The 25510-nt window shown below is 40.0% G+C and overlaps 1 protein-coding gene across 1 annotated transcript in view; it reads left to right on the forward strand.

The window, feature by feature from the left end:
- Nucleotides 1-22923, forward strand: part of LOC126088334 (dynein axonemal heavy chain 10-like) — a 199743-nt gene extending 176820 nt beyond the window's left edge. The window contains exons 7-8 of the mRNA XM_049906468.1: nt 8855-9121; nt 22678-22923. Of these exons, the coding sequence (XP_049762425.1) occupies nt 8855-9121; nt 22678-22923 (513 nt within the window). The remainder of the gene's footprint in view (nt 1-8854; nt 9122-22677) is intronic.
- Nucleotides 22924-25510: the final 2587 nt, after the last annotated feature.

Below are 25510 nucleotides of genomic sequence, written 5' to 3' on the forward strand. Positions count from 1 at the left end.
CATCTAATCTTCAGCATTCTTCTGTAACATCACATTTCAAAAGCTTCTATTCTCTTCTTGTCCTAACTATTTATCGTCCATGTTTCACTTCCATACATGGCTACACTCCATACAAATACTTTCAGAAACGACTTCCTGACATTTAAATCTATACAAGATGATACAAATTTCTCTTCTTCAGAAAAACTTTCCTTGCCATTGCCAGTCTACATTTTATATCCTCTCTACTTCGACCATCATCAGTTATTTTGCTCCCCAAATAGCAATACTCCTTTACTACTTTAAGTGTCTCATTTCCTAATATAATTCCCTCAGCATCACCTGACTTAATTCGACTACATTCCATTATCCTCATTTTGCTTTTGTTGATGTTCATCTTATATCCTCCATCCAAGACACTGTCCATTCCGTTCAACTGCTCTTCCAAGTCCTTTGCTGTCTCTGACAGAATTACAATGTTATCGGCAAACCTCCAAAGTTTTTATTTCTTCTCCATGGATTTTAATTCCTATTCCAAATTTTTCTTTTATTTCCTTTACTGCTTGCTCAATATACAGATTGAATAACATTGGGGAGAGGCTACAGCCCTGTCTCACTCCCTTTCTAACCACTGCTTCCCTTTCGTGCCCCTTGACTCTTATAACTGCCATCTGGTTTCTGTACAAATTGTAAATAGCCATGCGCTTCCTGTATTTTACCCATGCCACCTTTGAAATTTGAAAGAGAGTATTCCAGTCAACATTGTCAAAAGCTTCCTGTAAGTCTACAAATGCTAAAGATGTAGGTTTGCCTTTCCTTAATCTAGCTTCTAAGATAAGTCGTAAGGTCAGTATTGCCTCACGCGTTCCAGTGTTTCTACGGAATCCAAACTGATCTTCCCCGAGGTTGGCTTCTACTAGTTTTTCCATTCATCTGTAAAGAATTCGTGTTAGTATTTTGCAACCATGACTTATTAAACTGATAGTTTGTTAATTTTCAATCTGTCAACACCTGCTTTCTAAACTCTACAAGCAGTATCGTATCTCCCATTTCATCTTCATCTACATCCTCTTCCATTTCCATAATAGTGTCCTCAAGTACATTGCCCTTGTAGAGACCCTTTATAAAGTCCTTCCACCTTTCTGCTTTCCCTTCTTTGCTTAGAACTGGGTTTCAATCTGAGCTCTTGATATTCATACAAGTGGCTCTCTTTTCTCCAAAGGTCTCTTTAATTTTCCTGTAGGCATTATCTATCTTACCTCTAGTGAGATAAGCCTCTGCATCCTTACATTTGTCCTCTAGCCATCCCTGCTTAGCCATTTTGCACTTCCTGTCGATCTCATTTTTGAGACGTTTGTATTCCATTTTGCCTGATTCATTTACTGCATTTTTATGTTTTCTCCTTTCATCAATTAAATTCAATATTTCTTCTGTTACCCAAGGATTTCTACTAGCCCTCGTCTTTTTACCTACTTGATCCTCTGCTGCCTTCACTATTTCATCCCTCAAAGTTACCCATTCTTCTTCTACTGTATTTCTTTCCTACATTCCTCTCAATTGTTTCCTTATGCTCTCCTTGAAACTCTGTACAACCTCTGGTTCTTTCATCTACATCTACATTTATACTCCGCAAGCCACTCAACGGTGTGTGGCGGAGGGCACTTTATGTGCCGCTGTCATTACCTCCCTTTTCTCTTCCAGTTGCGTATGATTCGCGGGAAGAACGACTGTCTGATAGCCTCCGTGCGTGCTCGAATCTCTCTAATTTTACATTCGTGATCTCCTCAGGAGGTATAAGTAGGGGGAAGCAATAGATTTGATACCTCATCCAGAAACGCGCCCTCTTGAAACCTGGCAAGCAAGCTACACCGCGATGCAGAGCGCCTCTCTTGCAGAGTCTGCCACTTGAGTTTGCGAAACATCTCTGTAACGCTATCATGGTTACCAAATAACCCTGTGATGAAACGGGATCTTCTCTATCTCCTCCGTCAATCCGATCTGGTACAGATCCCACACTGATGAGCAATACTCAAGTATAGGTCGAACGAGTGTTTTGTAAGCCACCTCCTTTGTTGATGGACTACATTTTCTAAGAACTCTCCCAATGAATCTCAACCTGGTACCTGCCTTACCGACAATTAATTTTATACGATCATTCCACTTCAAATCGTTCCGCAGGCATACTCCCAGATATTTTACAGAAGTAACTGCTACCAGTGTTTGTTCCGCTATCATATAATCATACAATAAAGGATCCTTCTTTCTATGTATTCGCAATACATTACATTTGTCTATGTTAAGGGTCAGTTGCCGCTCCCTGCACCAAGTGCCTATTTGCTGCAGATCTTCCTGCATTTCGCTACAATTTTCTAATGCTGCAACTTCTCTGTATAGTACAGCATGGAACTTCCGACACTATCTACTAGGTCATTTATATATATTGTGAAACGCAGTGGTCCCATAACACTCCCCTGTGGCTCGCCAGAGGTTACTTTAACGTCTGCAGACGTCTCTCCATTGATAACAACATGCTGTGTTCTGTTTGCTAAAAACTCTTCAATCCAGCCACACAGCTGGTCTGATATTCCGTAGGCTCTTACTTTGTTTACAGGCGACAGAGCGGAACTGTATCGAACGCCTTCCGGTAGCCAAGGAAAACAGCATCTACCTGGGAGCCTGTATCTAATATTTTCTGGGTCTCATGAACAAATAAAGCGAGTTGGGTCTCACACTATCGCTGTTTCCAGAATCCATGTTGATTCCTACAGAGTAGATTCTGGGTTTCCAAAAATGTCATGATACTCGATCAAAAACATGTTCTAAAATTCTGCAACAGATCGACGTCAGAGATATAGGTCTATAGTTTTGCGCATCTGCTCGACAACCCTTCTTGAAGACTGGGACTACCTGTGCCCTTTTCCAATCATTTGGAACCTACCGTTCCTCTAGAGACTTGCGGGTACACGGCTGTTAGAAGGGGGTCAAGTTCTTTCGCGTACTCTGTGTAGAATCGAGTTGGTATCCAGTCAGGTCCAGTGGACTTTCCTCTGTTGAGTGATTCCAGTTGCTTTTCTATTCCTTGGACACTTATTTCGATGTCAGCCATTTTTTTGTTTGTGCAAGGATTTAGAGAAGGAACTGCAGTGCGGTCTTCCTCTGTGAAACAGCTTTGGAAAAAGGTGTTAAGTATTTCAGCTTTACGCACGTCATCCTCTGTTTCAATGTCATCATCATCCCGGAGTGTCTGGATATGCTGTTTCGAGCCACTTACTGATTTAACATAAGACCAGATTTTCATAGGATTTTTTGTCAAGTCAGTACATAGAATTTTACTTTCGAATTCACTGAACGCTTCACGCATAGCCCTCCTTACGCTAACTTTGACATCGTTTAGCTTCTGTTTGACTCAGAGGTTTTGGCTGCATTTAAACTTGGAGTGAAGCTCTCTTTGCTTTTGCAGTAGTTTCCTAACCTTGTTGTTGAACCACGGTGGGTTTTTCCCGTCCCTCACAGTTTTACTCGGCAAGTACCTGTCTAGAATGCATTTTATGATTGCCTTGAACTTCTTCCATAAACACTCAACATTGCCAGTGTCGGAACAGAAATTTTCGTTTTGATCTGTTAGGTAGTCTGAAGTCCGCCACTCGTGGTCTCGTGGTAGCGCTCTCGCTTCCCGAGCACGGGGTCCCGGGTTCGATTCCCGGCGGGGTCAGGGATTTTCACCTGCCTCGAGATGACTGGGTGTTTGTGTTGTCCTCATCATTTCATCATCATCCAGGAAAGTGGCAAAATTGGACTGAGCAAAGATTGGGTAATTGTACGGGTGCTGATAACCACGCAGTTGAGCGCCCCACAAACCAAACATCATCATCATCCCAGGTAGTCTGAAATCTGCCTTCTATTACTCTTGCTAAACAGATAAACCTTCCTCCCTATTTTTATATTCCTATTAACTTCCATATTCAGGGATGCTGCAATGGCCTTATGATCACTGATTCCCTGTTCTGCGCTTACAGAGTCGAAAAGTTCGGGTCTGTTTGTTATCAGTACGTCGAAGTTGTTATCTCCACGAGTCGGTTCTTTGTTTAATTGCTCAAGGTAATTTTCGGATAGTGCACTCAGTATAATGTCACTCGATGCTCTGTCCCTACCACCCATCCTAAACATCTGAGTGTCCCAGTCTATATCTGGTAAATTGAAGTCTCCACCTAAGACTATAACATTCTGAGAAAATTTATGTGAAATGTATTCCAAATTTTCTCTCAGTTGTTCTGCCATTAATGCTGCTGAGTCGGGAGGTCGGTAAAAGGAGCCAATTATTAACCTAGCTCGGTTGTTGAGTGTAACCTCCACCCATAATAATTCACAGGAACTATCCACATCTACTTCACTACAGGATAAACTACTACTAACAGTGACAAACACGCCACCACCAGTTGCATGCAATCTATCCTTTCTAAACACCGTATGTGCCCTTGTAAAAATTTCGGCAGAGTTTATCTCTGGCTTCAGCCAGCTTTCTGTACCTATAACGGTTTCAGCTTTGGTGCTTTCTATCAGCGCTTGAAGTTCTGTTACTTTACCAATGCAGCTTCGACAGTTTAAAATTACAATACCAATTGCTGCTTGGTCCCCGCATGTCCTGACTTTGCCGTGCACCCTTTGAGGCTGTTGCCCTTTCTGTATTTGCCCGAGGCCATCTAACCTAAAAAACTGCCCAGTCCACGCCACACAACCCCTGCTACCCATGTAGCCACTTGCTGCGTGTAGTGGACTCCTGACCTATCCAGCGGAACCTGAAACCCCACCACCCTATGGCGCAAGTCGAGGAATCTGCAGCCCACACGGTCACAGAACCGTCTCAGCCTCTGATTCAGACCCTCCACTCGGTCTGTACCAAAGGTCCACAGTCAGTCCTGTAGACGATGCTGCAGATGGTGAGCTCTGCTTTCATCCTGCTAGCGAGACTGGCAGTCTTCACCAAATCAGATAGCCGCCAGAAGCCAGAGAGGATTTCCTCCGATCCATAGCGACACACATCATTGGTGCCAACATGAGCAACCACCTGCAGATGGGTGCACCCTGTACCCTTCATAGCATCTGGAAGGACCCTTTCCACATCTGGAATGACTCCCCCCGCTATGCACATGGAGTGTACATTGGTTTTCTTCCCCTCTCTTGCTGTCATATCCCTACGGGGTCCCATTACGTGCCTGATGTTGGAGCTCCCAACTACCAGTAAGCCCACCCTCTGTGACCACCCGGATCTTGCAGACTGAGGGGCAACCTCTGGAACAGGACAAGCAGCCATGTCCGGCCAAAGATCAGTATCAGCCTGAGACAGAGCTTGAAACCGGTTTGTCAGACAAACTGGAGAGGTCTTCCGTTCAGCCCTCCAGAATGTCTTTCGCCCCCTGCCACACCTCGATATGACCTCCCACTCTACCACAGGTGAGGGATCAGCCTCAGTGTGGGCAGTATCCCGGGCAGCCACAGTCGTAGTCCAATCGGGAGATGCGTGGGATGAGCTGGCCGTCCCTGACAAACCCCCATCTGGGCCCCTACAGTGATGCCATTTGGCTACAGCCTCAAGCTGTGTGACCGAAGCCAACACTGCCTGAAGCTGGGAGCGAAGGGATGCCAACTCAGCCTGCATCTGAACACAGCAGTTGCAGTCCCAATCCATGCTAAAAACTGTTGTGCAAAGAACGTCTGAATCTACAGAGAGCACAAACAGTTTGACACAAAATTTAAATGGTTATTAAAATTCAGGATTGCCTAATAAATGCAGTAATGCTGCTACTTGCGCACTGCTGACACACTGCTGAGCGGCGGAAGGAGACTACGCGATTTTACACTATTCAGGTACTAAAACGCGATGCTACAACTCTCAAATACTATAATATGCCCAAAATTTATGAATTAAACAATGCAAGTACCAATAACACGCAAAGAAATTAAGAATTAAACCATGTAACAAGTAAGTGAGCTAAGAGTATGCGACTTGCTGCTGGCAGCTGCTTATCCAATGGAGTCAGGGAGCACATTTCTTTCAGTTTATCCAGGTCCCATCTCCTTAAATTCCCACCTTTTTGCATTTTCTTCAGTTTTAATCTACTGTTCATGACCAATAGATTGTGGTCAGAGTCCACATCTGCCCCTGGAAATGTATTACAATTTAAAACCTGGTTCCCAAATCTCTGTCTTACCATTATATGATCTATCTGAAACCTTCTAGTATCTCCAGGGTTCTTCCACATATACATCCTTCTTTTATGATTCTTGAACCAAGTGTTAGCTATGATTAAGTTATGCTCTGTGCAAAATTCTACCAGACAGCTTCCTCTTTCATTTCTTACTCCCAATCTGTATTCACCTACTATGTTTCCGTCTCTCCCTTTTCCTACTCTTGAATTCCAGTCACCCATGACTATTAAATTTTCATCTCCCTTCACTACCTGAATAATTTCTTTTATCTCATCATACATTTCATCAATTTCTTCATTATCTGCAGAGCTAGTTGGCATATAAACTTGTACTACTGTAGTAGGCATGGGCTTCATGTCTATCTTGGCCTTAATAATGCGTTCCCTATGCTGTTTGTAGTAGCTTACCTGCACTCCTATTTTTTTATTCATTATTAAACCTACTCCTGCATTATCCCTATTTGATTTTGTATTTATAACCCTGTATTCACCTGACCAGAAGTCTTGTTCCTCCTGCCACCGAACTACAGTAATTCCCACTATATCTAACTTTAACCTATTCATTTCCCTTTTTAAATTTTCTAACCTACCTGCTGGATTAAGGGATTTGACATTCCATGCTCCAATCCGTAGAATGCCAATTTTCTTTCTCATGATATGGGGTATTAAGTGAAATTTGTGACTGGATTGAGTACTTTTTGTTAGGGAGGACACAGCATGTTGCCTTAGATGGAGAGTCATCATCAGATGTAGAAGTAACTTTGTGTGCGCCCCAGGGAAGTGTGTTGGGACCCTTGCTGTTCATCTTGTATATTAATGACCTTGTACACAATACTAATAATAAAATCAGGCTTTTTGCAAATGATGCAGTTGTGTATAATGAAGTACTATCTGAGAGAAGCTGAGCAAACATTCAGTCAGATCTTGATAAGATTTCAACATGGTGCAGAGATTGGTAATTTGCTCTAAATGTAGTATTCTATGACTATAATATCAATGAGTCACTGTTGGAATTGCCAATTCATACATGTACCTGGGTGTAACACTTTGTAGATAAATGAAATGGAATGATCACTTAGGTTCAGTCATGGGTAAAGCATGTGGTACACTTTGTTTTATTGGTAGAATAGTGGTGAAGTGCGATCAATCTACAAAAGTGATTGCTTACAAATCACTTATGCAATGCATCATAGAATATTGTCCAAGTGTGTGGGACTCATAGGACTAACAGGGGATATTGAACATATACAGAGAAGGGTAGAACGGATGGTCATAGGTTTGTTTAATCCATTGGAGGGTTTCACAGTGATACTGAAGGAACTGAACAGTCTGACACTTGAAGGCAGACATAAAATAACCTGAGAAAGTTGTTAACAAAGTTTCAAGAACCAGATTTTAATAATTACTCTATGGATATACTACAACCACTTAAGTACCGCTCACATAGGGATGGTGAGCATAAAATTAGAATAATTACTGCATGCACAGAGGCATTCAAACAATCATTCTTCCCATGCTCCATATGTGAATGAAACAGGAAGAAATCCTAATAACTGATACAATAGGACATACCCTCTACCATGCACTTCATGGAGGTTTTTGGAGCATAGATGTAGATGTAGCTATAGATTGTTATTTGTGTCTTGCTGCTGGTGTACTTTATGTACAACCAGAATCTCTTTGAGTTATCTGCCAGATTTCGAGGCAGAGTTTCATTGGGGAAACTTTTAAAAGCATCTCACATTGAAGTTCAGGTAAAATTTCTAGCTTCTGGTAAAATTTCTAGCTTCTGTAAAACTTCGCCAATCATGAGAAATTTGTATTCTTTTAAATTTGACATGCTTTTTTCATTGCTTCTGAGCAGTGTTATGATGTTTGGTGTGCCACTTATCATTTAGCTTATCATGTGATCATTAACAGTGAATCTGTTGATATTTATCATGAGATAAAACCCAGATGCCATTTATCATTGACTGTTGCTCCACTAATCATAAGAAGGACATAAGTTTCTCTAGATGAATAGGGGAAATGGCCCTTAGTTTTTAGGATTTTTGTGTTTTATTGAATCAAGAGCATTGGCTTTACTGAAATTACAGTTGATCTGATCGCCTGATTGGCTTTTCTGGATGTAACAGTTACAGTTCCACATTTGCATAATTTGAAAAACGTGAGTGATTTTATGGGAATTATAACATTGTTGTAACCCCGTAAAAAGTCTATGTAGCAGGTATTGTGAAGCACATCCCTGATGCTAAACAAGTGTTCATTGATTTTTAAGGAAGTCTTTTTCATTTACTAAAGATCGACAGTGGACCTTGTTATCCTATTATTGGACAAAAGAGGACACAACTGTAGTGACTATACATCCTGTCATGATGTCTCATATTGTATTTATGGCAGAGAACAGAATGTGTGTTTTTTACTTGATTATCAGAATGCTTATTCCATTGCAACACCATAGTAAAATACTCTAGTTTAGTGATTAAACTGCCTATGTTAAGTTTGTGCACTGACTTATTTCAGCTGAACACAAAATCTGCCAAGTGATCATGTTACTTTTTAGATGTTTTCTATGTTTTTGTGCTTGACTATCTGTATGTCATACAGTAGAGCATTTGTTTATGGGTTAGAAGAGAGAAATTTGGAGACCATAAATTACTTTTTGCTAGGTACATTTTCTTCGAGACCATCTACATGAAGCTGAAAGTCACATACTGCCTGGGGCAGTCCGTCTTAACTGGATGTCATTGGGCATACCACAGTACGCAGATGATTGTCAGAGCGCTTTGCGCACGCTTGAATCAATGGTGTACCAAGTGCGGAAAGTTGGCAATGAACTACGTGTGCGCACTCAGCAACTTGAGAGCTACAACTTATTCCAAGCCACTTTGCCTGACATGTCAGATCCTGATAATGTTGAAAGGCTTACCTGTAAGGTAAAGTATATTTATTTATTAACTAATTACACGCATAGATAGCACTTGGTGTAATCATTGTTGTCAGTGATGGTTTTGATCAAGTATTCAAAAAGTGTTATCATTTTTATAAACATTCCTTTTATAAACACAGTACAAATATTATTTTACGGTAGTAAAATATGCAATGTTGTGTTTCTCATGTGCTAATTTTTTTATTTGATTGCCAGGATGAGTTATAGTTTAGAGACGATAACCTGCTATAGCACATAATAATATAGACAAATCAGGCCATAGTACATTTTCTGTAGTGTATCTGTATTTACAGTTTTTGAGATTTTCCTCATTAGGAATATATAGGGGGAGGACAAAAATATGGAAATACCAAAAAGTCAACACATTACCATGCCTAATATGGTGTAGAAAACCTGCTGTTATTCAAAGCAGCTTTGGATAAATATAGGTCCTGCATGATTTGCAGGGTAAACTTATACCACTCTTCCTGCAAAGTAGTAGCAAGTTCTGGTACTGCCGATATAGGTGGATAGTAATTACCTACCATGCTATACAAAGTGGACCACTGAGGCTCAATAATATTGAATTCTGATGACTGTAGTGACCAGGAGAGAGGCAACAATTCCTCCTCATGCTCACAAAACCAGTTACATATGATGCAAGTTTTGTGAACAGGAGTCATGTTGTCTTGGGAAACCACATAAGCATTGGGGAACAAAACATTGTACCATCAATGAACATAATCCTTGGTAGTAAGGTGGCATTGCAGAGCAACCCTAGGACCCACGAAATACCATGATATGGCTGCCCAAATCATCATCAAATGGCTGCCATGTTTCACTCTTGGGACTTAAACTTGGCCAGAAGTTGGGAACAGTGTGACACAAGACTCATCTAACCAAATTACTTCCTTCCATTGCTTCTTAGTCCAAGGTTATGGCTTTGGCACCAAGTTTTCTTGCTACGGGTATTTGCATCACTGATGTGTGATTCTGGAATTCCAGCTCACCCTGCAATTTCCTGCTTATGGAGCACCCTGTGCATTGTGTTGACACATACAGGGTTCGTGTGTGTGACATTCAGTTCTAAAGTGACTTTTGCAAGCTGTTGTCCTCTTATTTTTTTGTCACGATCATGTTTATCTGCTGTGATCACTCAACAGACACATTTTTCTGTGTTGTGGCTTAGTGGATTATATTTTGTCCTATATGCGATATGAATCTTTGATCTGGTGCCTCTTCAGTCACCAATTCTTTTGGCTATGTTGGCTATGGAAACACCCACCATACAGCATCAACAATTTCCCCATGTTCAAATTTACTTAGCTCCGACATAATGCAGTTATAACTATACAGAACACTATATCATAACTGACCCATGTAACATATTAAGGACATTGTACGGGTGCTTTTCATAGTCAAATTCAACAGTGCAATGTGGAGACTTGGAAAGAATCTGCATTATGTTAAAGCATGCATTTCTTTATTTATTGTGAAGTAGATTTGATTTATTACAGAAAGCTTAGCTAAAGATCACATTAGGCAGATTCCTGCCCCCACTCCCCCCTGGTATACGTGCAGCTACTTGCAGTACAGTTGTTTGTCCCTATTAGTATCATGTGCAATGTTTCCCTGTATTTTATATTTTACTGTGTAATGAAAAGTACACTGTTATATGCCAGCATCTGTACTTTATTCAAAAATCAATTTAGTCTTGCAACTCACCCAAGAACCAGTTCCCATAAAGTTCTACCTATTTGGATCTACTACACATGGCCCCATTTTTTTTATCTTCTTTCAGAGGAGTACTTTCCAAACACAGTAGTAACTCAGCACATTTTATGTGCACAAAGAATTCATATGGCATTTGGATCTGTGCAATTTAGTCTGTCTAAAAGGGTTACTTATAAAATGACCCATATTACAGAATTTTGCAGTAGCTAAAAACTGTATAAAGAAGTAATGTGCTGCTAGGTATGGGGGCACACAGGAATGACTCACACTTACAAAGTGACTGCTGCAGCAGATACAGTCGTTTATACTAGCTTGTGAGAAAACTACTGTGACTGAATATATAATCTCCTTATGTTCTGTAATGCTAAAGTTGGAAAGGAGAAAAATGGAGACATGGGGAAAGGGAGTGGTTATGTGGCAGAATAAGCTCTGATTGGCCAAAACATCCACTTAATCATGACTTATTCTTCAGTTTACTTAGATAGGCCGCAATAATTCTTGATTGCCTCTGGGTGGGTATATTTCCTCATTTGCAGCTCCCTGTCCAGTAAAGATGAGCCCCCATTCAATGTTATCAGGAAGTGCCACCATAATAGTGTACTAAATTTTGGCAGAGTGTGGTTTGTACACTTACCAGAAAGCATTGAGTTGCTTAGCTGGCAACTTGACTTCTATTTTGCATTTTGTAGATTTTACAGATATTTATTTTTTTACTTTCTGATTCAAAATATTGCAGTATTTCTCAATGTTATCATCTTATTTTTAGTGTTTCATTTGTCTTGCTTTATTTATTTTCATTCCCAAATGAAGCAGTGTGATTACTTTGAAAGAGTCCTGATCATCACACAAACAATCACTTTATAACTAACAATCCACCATTGACGGTTTCTGATTCTGTGATATATGGTTTATATCACTTTCATAAAGTTTAATTTAATTACTACACCTACACTTCATTTATTCTTAATTTTTCTTCTTTATTGTTTTAACTATAAGTGTGCCTACAAATTTTTATAGGCTCTGTACAGAAGTGACCTTAATGGGTTGCTATTGAAGAGAATGGCATGGTCATTCATATTTTATGTACATTCAAACAGGGCAAAGGAGACTGACTAGAGAAAGAAAACTGAGGTATTGTGGAATTCATGATTTCCCATGGTTTCCAATATTTTCACTAGGCCTTTTCAGGATAAATGTTTTTGAATGACAGAGCTGCCAAATAACAACAAACATGCTAGCGACAACTCGTAGAAAAATAATAAATAGCAGGTTTGACAGCAAAAAGGGTAACAGTCATAACACATTTTCAACATCAAAACATAAGCAGCTTCTTCAGTAAGAAAGATGAATGCACCAGATCATGATACGAAACTGAAAGATTCTTCTACAAATGTGCTAAGCATAACATCATACAGAAGTCACAAAAACTGAACAAAATGCTTTCTGACAAAAACTTGAAGCAGCCAGAAGGGATGCAGAAAATGAAGTGAAAGTTCACCAATTGAGAGGGCATGTGATTTTCTTTCAATAATTGCAAATTTGAGTCAAATTTTCAAAGAACTTTCCAGTATGAACGAAGTCATCAGTCACATTACACACCCTCTCGGCTGAATGCCTACACTGATTCGGTTGAGAAGCTCTTATATCCTCTCTTGAGGCAAGCTGGCCCATATCTGTTGTAACTTCTATGTGATATCTTGGATTCTACCACTGTGATGGAGTTGGTCTGACACATGTTTTACAGGGGACAGATATTGGTATATTTCAAGCCATGGGAGTGCTTCAGCATCCCTCAGACAGTTCATAGAGACACATGCCATGTGTGGACAAGTATTGTCCTGCTGAAAAGAGGCACCACAGTCCTATCATATCAGAGATCACACATGTGGATACAGAATGTCCGTGATGTACCACTGTGTCATCAGAGTTCCTCAATTACTATCAGCTGTGTCCTGAAGTCTTACTATTGCCTGCCCACACCTCGATGCCAGGAGTAACACTGTTGTACCTCTCCAAAACATTAGAAGAATGGGACCTCTGCCCAGTTTGTCACCATACTCACTGCTGATTCAGTTTAATACAGAACTGTGATTAAACACTGTAAATAATGCACCATGATTCATCAGCAGCCTTGCTATCCAGTCACAACACTACTCCAAATATAGTTGATTGTGTTGTCATGTTAACAGCAACCGACCGGGTACACATGGGATGACAGTTCCCTAGTATGGCTGCTGTTAGTCTCCAGTGGATGGTGCAGGATGACATAAAGTATGAGGGAGTCCATTACTTGTTCTTGGATGGCAGTTGCAGATGTGAAGGGGTTACTATATGCTTTTTGTACAATATCATGATCTTACTTTGTAGTAGTCAGAGGTGGCCTATCAGAATCTGGACATCGAGTATGTCTGCTTTCATGTTGCCGTGCAGTCCAACATTGCACCAATGTTACATCTGAATGCCTCACAATTCGGGAATTATGATGTTGTATGATTCAACCATTTATCCAAATGGAGACACTCAATAAGACCTCTTTCAAACTTCATCAGGTGCTGATAACACAAAGTATGTGACCTCTCCATGTTCTTCACAGTGACCACTCAACATCTGATACTCTTCTCACCCTTTATACCTCTACCAGGTCTGGTGACAACACTAAACACAAACAACACTAATGCACTCTGATGGTCATTACATGTGCCACAGATAATTGCAGTTCTAATTATTTACATACTTGCTGATGTTATGTTTGTGTACTAAGTTACATTAAAGTATGACTATGTTTTCTGGGTACTTCATTTTGTTTTGTCAGGCAGTTTTTAAGGAAGAGGAAATAACTAAACACACTATAAGTGGAATGATGTCTTAGTATAGCATTTAACGTAAATAGTTTGGGATTAAAGCTATCAATTCAATGAGTAGCAAAAGCACCAGTAAACCCTGATTCTTAAAAGGGTCAATCTCTCATGTATAAAACAGCCTCAAATGGCTGATTACTTGATTGATAAATGAGTTAATGTGTTAAATATTTGATGTTAAGCTTGTAAGTGAGTAAAGTGTAGAAAAGGTTATAAATTATGTGTAAAGTTCGTTGGATGTCGCTGAGTGCTCTTATTCTCAAATACTCGTTAACTGTCACTGCACCCATCACCCAACAGTTTCCCCTTCCTCCGTCCTCTCACCTCCTCCCAATTCACGTCCCCAGTCTATGCTGCTTTTCACTGGTCACTACAACTATACCTACCGCCCCTCCTTCCTGCATTCCTAGCTAGCAAACTGGCCTCCCTCTGGCCACTAGCCACCACTAGTCCCTCTCCCCTGCCTCTCGCTTACCTCTTCCTATCTCCCTATACTCACGCAACCCCACCCAGCACTACCCCCACCACTGCCAGCACACCAGCCATAAAATAGCATTGGCACTATCAGTCTGGTAGCTTGTTAGGGGCAAAGGTATGTAGCATGCCCACCTTCTATTGTGTGTGCATATTGACAACTCAACATTTCTCAAACAAAACCTTTCGGCAAGTGGTCTCTTTTAATCCTAAAGTATTTACATTCTACAAAAACTTTACTACAGCATTTAGTACAGAGAAAAATTGATAACAGTCATGCTATAGCCCTTGTTAAGCATCACCAGGAAATTATTAACTTAAATTGCCATAGTGAAGACAGCCTCCCTAGGGGAGTAAAATATGAGAAAAAATCCCAGTCCTCCAGATTGGTGGGTGTTCAGCCACCCCAGTAAAAACAGGTTTTGCTTCATTTTCCAAACAAAATAAAAAGGCTGGACAGATCTAAAAGCATCAACTCTGGTTAAGAACAAGGACTCTGATTTGTGGAACATGGAATGTACAGAGGTTAGCAGGAAAAACTGACAACACAATTAAAGAAATGGAAGTACTGAAAATGTATAACCTGGTAATAAGATCAATGAAAAAGAAAGGAACTGGGCAAGAAATAATTGGAGGCTGCATGGAATGAAAAAACAACTGAAAGAGCATAATCAGGAGTCTCATTTCTTATAAAAAGAAAATGAAAACAAAGAATAATTAAATGGAAGGTAGTGAATTAAAGGATAATCAGTGTAACAGTAAAAATCCATCAAATAAAATTAGTGTTACCTGGAATGTGTGACCCTAATGAAGATGCACCTGATGAGAAGAAGAGGGATTTCCTCAATGACTTACAAGCTGTGGGTGATGAATGTTCAGATGGATGTGAATTGTTAATAATGTGAGACTTAAATGAAGTGGGAAAAGATTAAATGATGACATTGTAGGATCATGGGCAGACAATGTAAAAAATGATAACGGAAGGATGTTGATTAACTTCTGTAAAGTTGAGAAGTGCACTGTTACAAACGGCCAATTCCAGCACAAAGAAATACATCATTACATCTGGGTCAATCTGTCAAGGAACCTAACATCAGGGGTCAATTTGTCAAGGAACCTAACATCAGTCACAGACTATGTAATAGTTTTGAGGCAGCAAGTAATTAAGGTGCAATATATAAGGATAAAAAATGGAACAGAGTGTGTCCAATCATTTTATAGTAACGTCAAAAATTGCTTTTCTCATTAAGACCAAGGCAGAACAGGAGGAGAAAGAAAGAGGAGGATGCTGGAAGTAGAACTGTTGAGAAGCCAAAATTTAGGAATCTTCTGCTATGAGAAGAAAGTGTGAAAAATTTTATCAGTGAAAATTAAATCAAGATTGGATCTTCTGCTATGAGAAGAAAGTGTGAAAAATTTTATCAGTGAAAATTAAATCAAGATTGGATGGCATGGAGGAGGACTGGAGTGCTAATGAGCTATAAATTTTCCTGAAGCAGTCAGGAAGGTAGCAGTGGTGGAGACTTTGTAAAGGAAAAGGGAGAGAAGGGTAAGAACTGAATGGATTGCCAGAGAATTATTGGAGGTGGCTGAGGAAAAGAAGAAACTGTGTCACATATTGTTAAGCTCCGGGAATAAAGAGAACTGGAATAGGTGCAAGGTGTATAAAAAAGATGGCCAAGAAATTGACAAGAAAGTGTAAGGAAGAGGAATGGGAATTTGGATATTGGAGATCAGCAGAGGCATGGAGGATGATAAGGAAAATAAAAATGGCTAGCAATGCTGCATCCACTATATCATCTATATCTATTGGACAGTGGAAAAAGCACTTTGAAGAATTTCTGATAGTAAAAAAAGAGACCACATGATTGAAGTCTATAACAAAAGCAGTACATTAGGTAATACAGAACCTGTACTAGAGGAAGAAGTAAAAGCGATGCTGAAAAAGCCAAGAAATGGAAAGGAATGTGGACTGTAAGGAGTTGCGATGGAACTGTAGAAATATAGGCCCCCTCAAATGGTGAAACTATATGCAAATTGTTCAGTCAGATTGTGGGGGGAGAGGAAATACCAAGAGAGTGGTGTTGTCATACAGACTAGGTGACAATTGTTGAACCATATGGAAAAAAAAGTTAATTAGTTACAAACTACAGTGTCCACACGCTTTATTCAACATATAAACATCACTACGGATATTTGGATTTAGGTTATGACACGTTCGAAATGCCTCCCATCATTGGAGATGATGTGGAACAGATGAATAGCGAAATTCTGCATGATCTGCCGAGGTTTCGCTATATCGTTGCTGTTGATGACATCCTGAATGGCTGTTTTCAGCTCAGCAATGGTTTTGGGGTTACTGCTGTACTCCTTGTCTTTAATATAGCCGCACAAAAAGTAGTTGCATTTGTTCAGATCTAAAGCATATGGTGGCCAATCGAGGCCCATGCCAGTGGCCTCTGGATACCCGAGAGCCAGAATGCAGTTTTCAAAGGGCTCCTCCAGGACATAAAACACTCTCCTGCTTTGATGGGGCTGAGCTCTGTCTTGCATGAACCACATCTTGTCAAAATCATGTCACTTTGGATAATGTGGGGTGAAACTGTTTCCTAACTTTCACTTACCGTTCAGAGTCACCCTGCAAACAAGGAATATCGCACCGATTATTCTGTGACTGTCACACCACACAGTCACCCATTGAGTGAGACATCATTATTATGAAATACGAATTCTCAGTCCCCCAAACGCGGCAGTTTTGCTTACTGAAGAAGTCATTCAATGAAGGTTGGCTTTGCCGCTAAATGAAACAAGGCATGCGTGCATCTGCATAGTAATTCCCATCATACCTCCCTGGCCAACTGTGCAGTTTGAACATCCTAATGAAAACTGTTCAGAAGTTATGATAATTTTGTTTTATATAGTTCAATAATTGTCACCCTGTATCTGCTATCTATAAAAAGGAAACAAGAAGCACCCAAATAATTAAGGGAAATCAGTGCTACGGATCTATCAGCATACATTTTAGTGCTATATTGAAAAACAGGTTGGAGAATGAGATTGATGGAAAGATGCAAGAGGAACAGGAAGGTTTTACAGTTGGACAATCTTGTATGGATCATACTTTTGGCCTTAGACAAACAATTGAGAAGGCAGATTCTAAGAGTCAGGAAGTACACCTGGTATTTGTGGATTTAGAAAAAGCACACGATTCTGTACCCATCAATGCACATTGGGAAATGGAGCTGTATACAGTTGTTGAAGCAAAACAAATTCCCTAATTTGGAGAATATACCACCGATTGTACACACCAGTTAAAGAAGGGAGAAAGTTGAGTGAGGCATTCCAAACATCAAAAAGCCTTAGAAAGGGCTGCAGTAGGTCGCCGTCCCTATTTAAAATATATACACAGCATGTATTGAAATGTACACAGCATGTATTGAAATGGTGGAATCAGTCATGTGGAGGTATGGTAATTCCTTTCCAGCATGGTACTCTCTGCTCATTATTATTTGCTGATGATAAAGTATTGATATCACAAAGTAGAGAGGATGTCAGGTTTATAAGTTAATGGAAACATTTGAACAAGGTGAGTTTAGAATAAATATCTAGTAGTGGAAGGAGACGGAAGGAATATAGTACTGCTGTAAGGAACTATTAAAGCTGTAAAACAGTTTAAATACTTTGGATCGTTTATCCATTCCTTTGGAAACTGTGAAGCAGATGTGGAATGCAGGGTGCAGCAGCAGACAAGAGGAGCAGTTATAATGCTAAATGGAGTTCTATGAAGCAGGGCAGTATCTAAAGAAAGAAAGGACATTGTTCTCCAGGCAGTAATGGAAAGTATACTAACATATGGTGCAGAAGTATGGACCCTGTCAGAGTGGCAGAAAAGCAGAGTATAGGCAGTAGAGAAGGATTGAATAAAGAAGGCAGCTAATATATCCATTACAGAGTGGAGAACTGAGGAAATTAGTGAGATGATGGATAAGGAACAATACCTAGTAATGCAAAAAAAACTGAGGATAGAGCTCTTCAGTGATATGAACAAATATGGCAAATGGAACAAGGATGGCAAAAAGCAATCCTGAAAGCGTCACTTCCAGGAAGGATGAAGTGTGGATGGCCAAGATTAAGTGGCGGTAATTACAGATGGTGAATGGAAATGAGTGTTTGGCATCATTGGCCGGGAGACCCCTTGTGGGGCAGGTCAGGCCCCTTGGTGCAGGTTTTATTACATTTGATGCCACATTGCGTGACCTGCGTGCTGGATGGGGATGAAATGAGATGAGGACAACACTACACCCAGTCCCTGAGCGGAGAAAATCTCCGACCTAGCTGAAATCGAACCCGGGCCTGTAGGACGGCAGTCCGTCACGCTGACCACTCAGCTAACGGGGCGTACTGCCATGATGGTGAAAGCTGGTAAATGGGAATACAGGGAACTGCTGAAGACTGGAGAAGCCCTTAAACGCAAAAATAAGTAAGAGCTGAAAGAGAAATCAGGCAGGGAGTTCCACATCACCAAAACTATTTTGATCAGCCCTAGAAGAGTTTTGCAGAGCTCGAAACTGAGGTAGGGAAAAATGGAGTCTGCTTGTTGAAACATATTCTAACGTTTTTGACAACAAGAATGTGTGAAGTTGGATTACAACCTTCCCACTTCTTTTACACGAGTCGATTTACTTGTGAATTCTCAGCTGATCTTCCTTGCTGGTTAGATGGCTACTCGAATCTCTAAAAACTTTTCTTCTCCACTCTTCTCCAAGGAATGATGCTAGTCTCTCTCTCTCTCTCTCTCTCTCTCTCTCTCTCTCTCTCTCTCTCTTTCTCTTAGTCATGAAATAAGTAGGTACTCGAACTTTCTTAAGGAACAAAATGATTAAATCGACCATGTCGTCTCACATTAGACACAAATTAGACACATTTACAACATAGTTGGTTGAACAACCACAGAAATCGTGAACATGTATTGCCTCTAGCTAATCTGTGTCAAAATTTTTTTTAAAGACTTCAGAATCTCAATTGTTCTTGTTATTTATAACAATGGGGTCTGATATGATTAGCACAGAATAACCTAGGCGTTCCACACTTCTTCTGTATACTTTCACTAGAACTTCCATGGATTGTCTGCCAAGTACTTGTCGGTGGCGTTTGTCCGCCGCATCTACCTTGTGCTCGCAACTGATTTCACACCTGCACACACAGACATGTGACACACAGTAGGTAGGATTCCGGCATCCCATTCTCACATCTAAAATATCGTGTGTTCGAGATGGTAGAAGGCCGAGCGGTTCTAGAATTTGCGCAAGAAATTCTTGAAACACTACATATTCCTTCCTCAGATTGAACATGTGATATTTTTTATATAATCATGATGTAAATAACATCAGCCATAACCACAAACATACACACAAAATTCAAGCTTTCGCAACCAACGGTTGCTTTGTCAGGAAAGAGGGAAGGAGAGGGAAAGACGGAAGGATGTGGGTTATAAGGGAGAGGGTAAGGAGTCATTCCAATCCCGAGAGTGGAAAGACTTACCTTAGGGGGAAAACAGGACAGGTATACACTCGCACACACACACACACATATCCATCCGCACAAGTCTGCTTGTGTCTGTGGGAAAATATATCTAAAAATAAAGATGCTGTTACTTACCAAACGAAAGCGTTGGTATGTTGATAGGAGACAATAAAAAACACACAAACACACACACAAATTTCAAGCTTTCGCAGCCCAAGGCTGCTACGTCAGGAAAGAGGGAAGGAGAGGGAAAGACGAAAGGATGTGGGTTTTAAGGGAGAGGGTAAGGAGTCATTCCAATCCCGGGAGCAGAAGGACTTACCTTAGGGGGAAAAAGGACAGGTATACCCTCGCACATACACACATATTCATCCGCATATATACAGACACAAGCATACATATGTAAAGGCAAAGAATGTGGGCAGAGATGTCAGTCGAGGCAGATGTACAGAGGCAAAGATGTTGATGTTGACCTTCATCTGTCCAATGGCCAACTTCACACATCCGTCCACATTAAACCCACCAACAAGCAACAGTACCTCCATTATGACAGCTGCCACCCATTCCATATCAAACAGTCCCTTCCCTACAGCCTAGGTCTTCGTGACAAACAAATCTGCTCCAGTCCTGAATCCTTGAACCATTACACGAACCTGAAAACAGCTTTTGCATCCCACAACTACCCTCCCGACCTGGTATAGAAGCAAATAACCAGAGCCACTTCCTCATACCTTCAAACCCAGAACCTCCCACAGAAGAACCCCAAAAGTGCCCCACTTGTGACGGCATACTTTCCGGGACTGGATCAGACTCTGAATGTGGCTCTCCTGCAGGGATATGACTTCCTCAAATCCTGCCGTGAAATGAGATCCATCGTTCATGAAATCCTCCCCAATCCACCAAGAGTGTCTTTCCGCCGTCCACCTAACCTTCATAACCTCTTGGTTCATCCCTATGAAATCCCCAAACCATCTTCCCTACCCTCTGGCTCCTACCCTTGTAACCACCCCCGGTGTAAAACCTGTCCCATGCACACTCCCACCACCACCTACTCCAGTCCTGTAACCCGGAAGGTGTACACAATCAAAGGCAGAGCCACGTGTGAAAGCACCCACGTGATTTACCAACTGATCTGCCTACACTGTGAAGATTTCTATGTGGGAATGACCAGCAACAAACTGTCCATTCGCATGAATGGACACAGGCAGACAGTGTTTGTTGGTAATGAGGATCACCCTGTGGTTAAGCATGGCTTGGTGCACGGCCAGCACATCTTGACACAGTGTTACACCATCTGGGTTATCTGGATACTTCCCACTAACACCAACCTATCAGAACTCAGGAGATGGGAACTTGCCCTTCAATATATCCTCTCTTCCTGTTACCCACCAGGCCTCAACCTCCGCTAATTTCAAGTTACCGCCGCTCATACCTCACCTGTCATTCAACAACATCTTTGCCTTTGTACTTCTGCCTCGACTGACATCTCTGCCCAAATTCTTTGTCTTCACATATGTCTGCTTGTGTCTGTATATGTGTGGATGGATGTGTGTGTGTGCGAGTGTATACCTGTCCCTTTTTCCCCATAAGGTAAGTCTTTATAAACACATTTAACAGAAAACTATCATGCTTAATAGTAAGTCTCAGAAGCAACTTTTAAATACAAAAACCATTTGTAGACTGACGGTTGCTCAGCAGTGATGGAGAGTTGTGTATTGTGAATTACTAGGAAACACAAAAAATAAACAACTATATCATAGACCAAACTGGAGTAGGAGAACTGTAAATATGACTAGAATAATACATGCACCAAGGTGAGTGGGTGATAGGTGGGTCAAAAAAGTTCTTTACAAGTTTCCAAGAGGAAATGATAGCATAATGTTGCATATATAGCTTGTTATACTGTGTGGCTGATGTTTTTCTATCTTTGCCACTTCTATCCTTCACACAGCCTTTTACTCCTTTGCATGTATTTGCATTGTTTTCTACAAAATATTCCGTGTCTTGAGTTTTTAAGTGCCTCTGTTTTATTCAAGAAATAAACCTCGGTCATTATCTGCTATTATAATTTAATTGCAGCCTGTCACAAGTAATACAGCATGAGTAGATGATATGAGAAAACACGCAGGAACAACATGGAGGCATATAGCAGAAGACCTTAATACATAGAAAAGTCCAGAACGTTGATTTTTCATGTAATGAATAACAAATAGGTCGTACTCCAGCTGTATTAAACATACTTTTTGTTAAGCTTTTGATTATTACATTCTGTAGTTCTCTGCATTCATTTAGTATCTATCTACCATTACATTAACTGATGAAAAACAATTGTGTGATAGAAGCAAAGTTTGTGACTCCAACTTTGTTGTTGCATATGTTCACCATATTCCACCAGTAATTACAATTATCAGTAGTAACTAAAGGAATGACTTGTCAGTAGTTACTAAAAGAAAGAAGAAAACATTGCAAGAAGAAAACATTGCCACATAATAGGAAAAAGCTTCATAAAAATTGTGTAATACAGCTGAAAGGTGTGGCTTGGTGGTTAGATATGTAAATACCAGATTACAAATCAAAAGGTCTGGGTTTCAGTCCTGATTTGGTCCTATGGTTGTTTTATGTCACTTACCACTCTTTCATCTCTGGTAATGATTTGCATATGAAAGTGTCAAATTGCACCATGGCTGAGAACCTACTTTAAACTGTAAATCCCTTTATAACTAGCTAGATTAAATTGTAGGAAGGCAAGAGAATAGTGCTTTGGCTAGTGAAGTACTGTGGGGTTCAGACCAAACACCATGTTGACTGATGCTTTACCTTTCAGTGGCTGCACTAGTTTTTCATGTAGATTGTAGCAAACCTCAAAGAAATGTAAAACTTTAACTGTATGAGTTGGAGATTATCACATTGACAAATGTTTGAGTTGTATCTATTTAATTTTAATTGCATCAGCTGAATTTATTTATTATTGCAGAAGTTCTTTGTTGAGATGGAAAAAAAGCGCACTGAGCAGGCTCAGAAGATGCAAGAGGTATATGGAAGTACTGGGCCAGTAATGATGAAACTTGAAAGTGTTGTCCTGCAAACAAGTACTGGCTGTTGCCCTCTTATGATACCTTACTATGAGTTCTGGGAACATGAGATTTTCATTTCACTTGTAAGGTCAGTACCTGATGTCAGTAATGTCACAAATGTGGACATTATTTTAACATTTTGCTAAAATACAGGGTTAAGCCGATTCCACAAGACTTTATCTTCTACATAAATGGAGACAGAAACTGGGGACAAATTTTTAACTTACACTTGAAACTATAACATTTTTTTATTTTCAAAATTAATGCCCCATTTTCCAGGAGTACCTTTTACCTTTGGATATTTTTTATAGTTACACTTTAGGTCAGAGTTTTCATTTATCTGTCACATATAGTTGATGTGATCTCCACTGGTGAACATGCCCACAGTAGTCAGGCTCAACATTTGTGAGCATGCCTATAGTTCAGGCTTTCACTGCTAATGCTATGCAGGCCACAGTTTGCCCAAAATTGTTGGAAGGTGAGATTTATGTGCCTTTTGTGCCATAGAAGTTGCAGTGCCATATTCATGATGCATCTCACACTGCACATTTGTAACTGAAGCACTACTGTTGAAACAGAGAAAGCAAAATACTTTTGATACTGTAATTTCACCATCTCTGGAGTCCCATATTTGGCAATAACAAGTGAGCTAGCTGTACCGAAGACCTCCATCAGTAACCATACAAAACGGCAACCTACAACTAGCACCAAGGTGAACTTTAAGTTTCAATACATAGGTTAAGAATTACTCCAGTGTTCTAACTTCAGTTATGTACAAGATACAGTATTCTGAAATCAGATACATCTTTTAGAAACAACTTGTATTTTCTGTTATCATTTTGGTACTTGTCACTTGCACACACTCAGCTGTGTAAGGATTATAGAGCATGTAATGCAAAATACTGTTACTGATTTTATTTAACACCACAGTATAAGTTTCTGAGAAAAATGCAAAAGAAATTGTGAAAAGCAACATAAATATCAAGAATTTCAGTAATCTGGTACATAATTCGGGTCACTTTAATGCAACAGAATCTGTGGTAGACTTACATTGTATCCAGCAGGAATGTTTTTGCCATACACACTCTCAAGTCTATAAAACGAAGGCTTTTTAATAGCAAAGATAGAAAAAAGTATGTAAAATTATAAAATTATAATGCAGGAATGTTTTTGCCATACACACTCTCAAGTCTATAAAACGAAGGCTTTTTAATAGCAAAGATAGAAAAAAGTATGTAAAATTATAGAAGATAAAAGGAAGTAAAAAATAGAGAGGGAGGGGTGTGTGTGTGTGTGTGTGTGTGTGTGTGTGTGTGTGTGTGTGTGTGTGTGTGAGAGAGAGAGAGAGAGAGAGAGAGAGAGAGAGAGAGAGAGAGAAACAACAACACACAACAGGATTTATGGGATCAACAAAAATCAAATCAAATAAAATCAAGCTAACTCAAAATACCTGTATTTTGATACAAATAAAGACATAAGATTCATGAATTGTGAAAGTAAACTACCGGTACCGTATTTACTCGAATCTAAGCCACACTTTTTTTCCCGTTTCCGAAAAACCACCTGCGGCTTAGAATCGAGTGCAAAGTAAGCGGAAGTTCTGAAAAATGTTGGTAGATGCTGCCACAACTAACTTCTGCCGTCGAATATATGTAGCGCTACACAGGCATGCTTTGCAGGCACAAAGATAAATACTGGCACCAAAACCTCTGCGGCAGTCATTTTCATACATTATCCAACGAAGTAAATACAAATTCTGTATTGTTAATCTTTGAATGTAGCAGCATTTCAATGTACTACGAAAATCCGACTGGCAAGACTTTGGGATGATTGTCAATATGGCCAACTCTACGTTCTGAATTTTTTCCTACCTGTGAGATGAGATGGTTAATAATAGGAACTTTTATGAATTGTGAATCACATGCAGTATTCTCTTCACCATAAGAATAATACGAATATAAACATTTTGCCATGTATTCTTTCGTGTTTGCTGCTATCTCATTTAAATCCTGTCTGCTTAATAAACTACGAAACTCGAGTGAGACAACAGCAAACGCGGAAGAATATACGTATCATGTCATATTTATATTCATATTATTCTTATGCCTAATAGTGATACAGTCAGAAATGAAGCATGGCAATTCACTAGACTTTTAAATCTAAGATTACTCTAATTTCTGAGCAGAATGTAATGTTCTAAAGAGGTGTCTGCAAAGATTTTCAAACTGAGCAAAATTTTCACTAAACTCTCGTTCAGAACATCTTCTATCATACGCATTCTATTATTTGGTTCTTGTTGATCATTATCAAAGAAAGCAGCAGTGTAAGTAACAACAAATAGCAGTCTCTTGCCATTGTTTCGCTAATGAGACGATTCCTCTCTCTCTCTCTCTCTCTCTCTCTCTCTCTCTCCCTCTCCCTTCCTCCCTCCTTTTTTTAATTGTAAGCGGCTATAGTGTGCACAAAAGCAAGCCATGCCATGAGCAGCCGTAAACACTCATTATCAGAATGCGACAACCAATTCATGACACAGTACAGTAATGCATTTTCAGCTTACAGTGACGTAAACACCTATAACAAAGAGAACGGCACTTATCAGATCAAAGAAAAATAAGCAATAAATTCAAACCAGATGAAGCACGTGAAAAAGGAAGGGTACCTGTATAAATACGGACGGAGCGCCTGACGCATAGCAATGGCTACCTGATAAAGCGTAACTGCTAAGCTTAAGAC

Source organism: Schistocerca cancellata, chromosome 6, assembly GCF_023864275.1.
Source record: "Schistocerca cancellata isolate TAMUIC-IGC-003103 chromosome 6, iqSchCanc2.1, whole genome shotgun sequence".
NCBI classification, from domain to species: domain Eukaryota; kingdom Metazoa; phylum Arthropoda; class Insecta; order Orthoptera; family Acrididae; genus Schistocerca; species Schistocerca cancellata.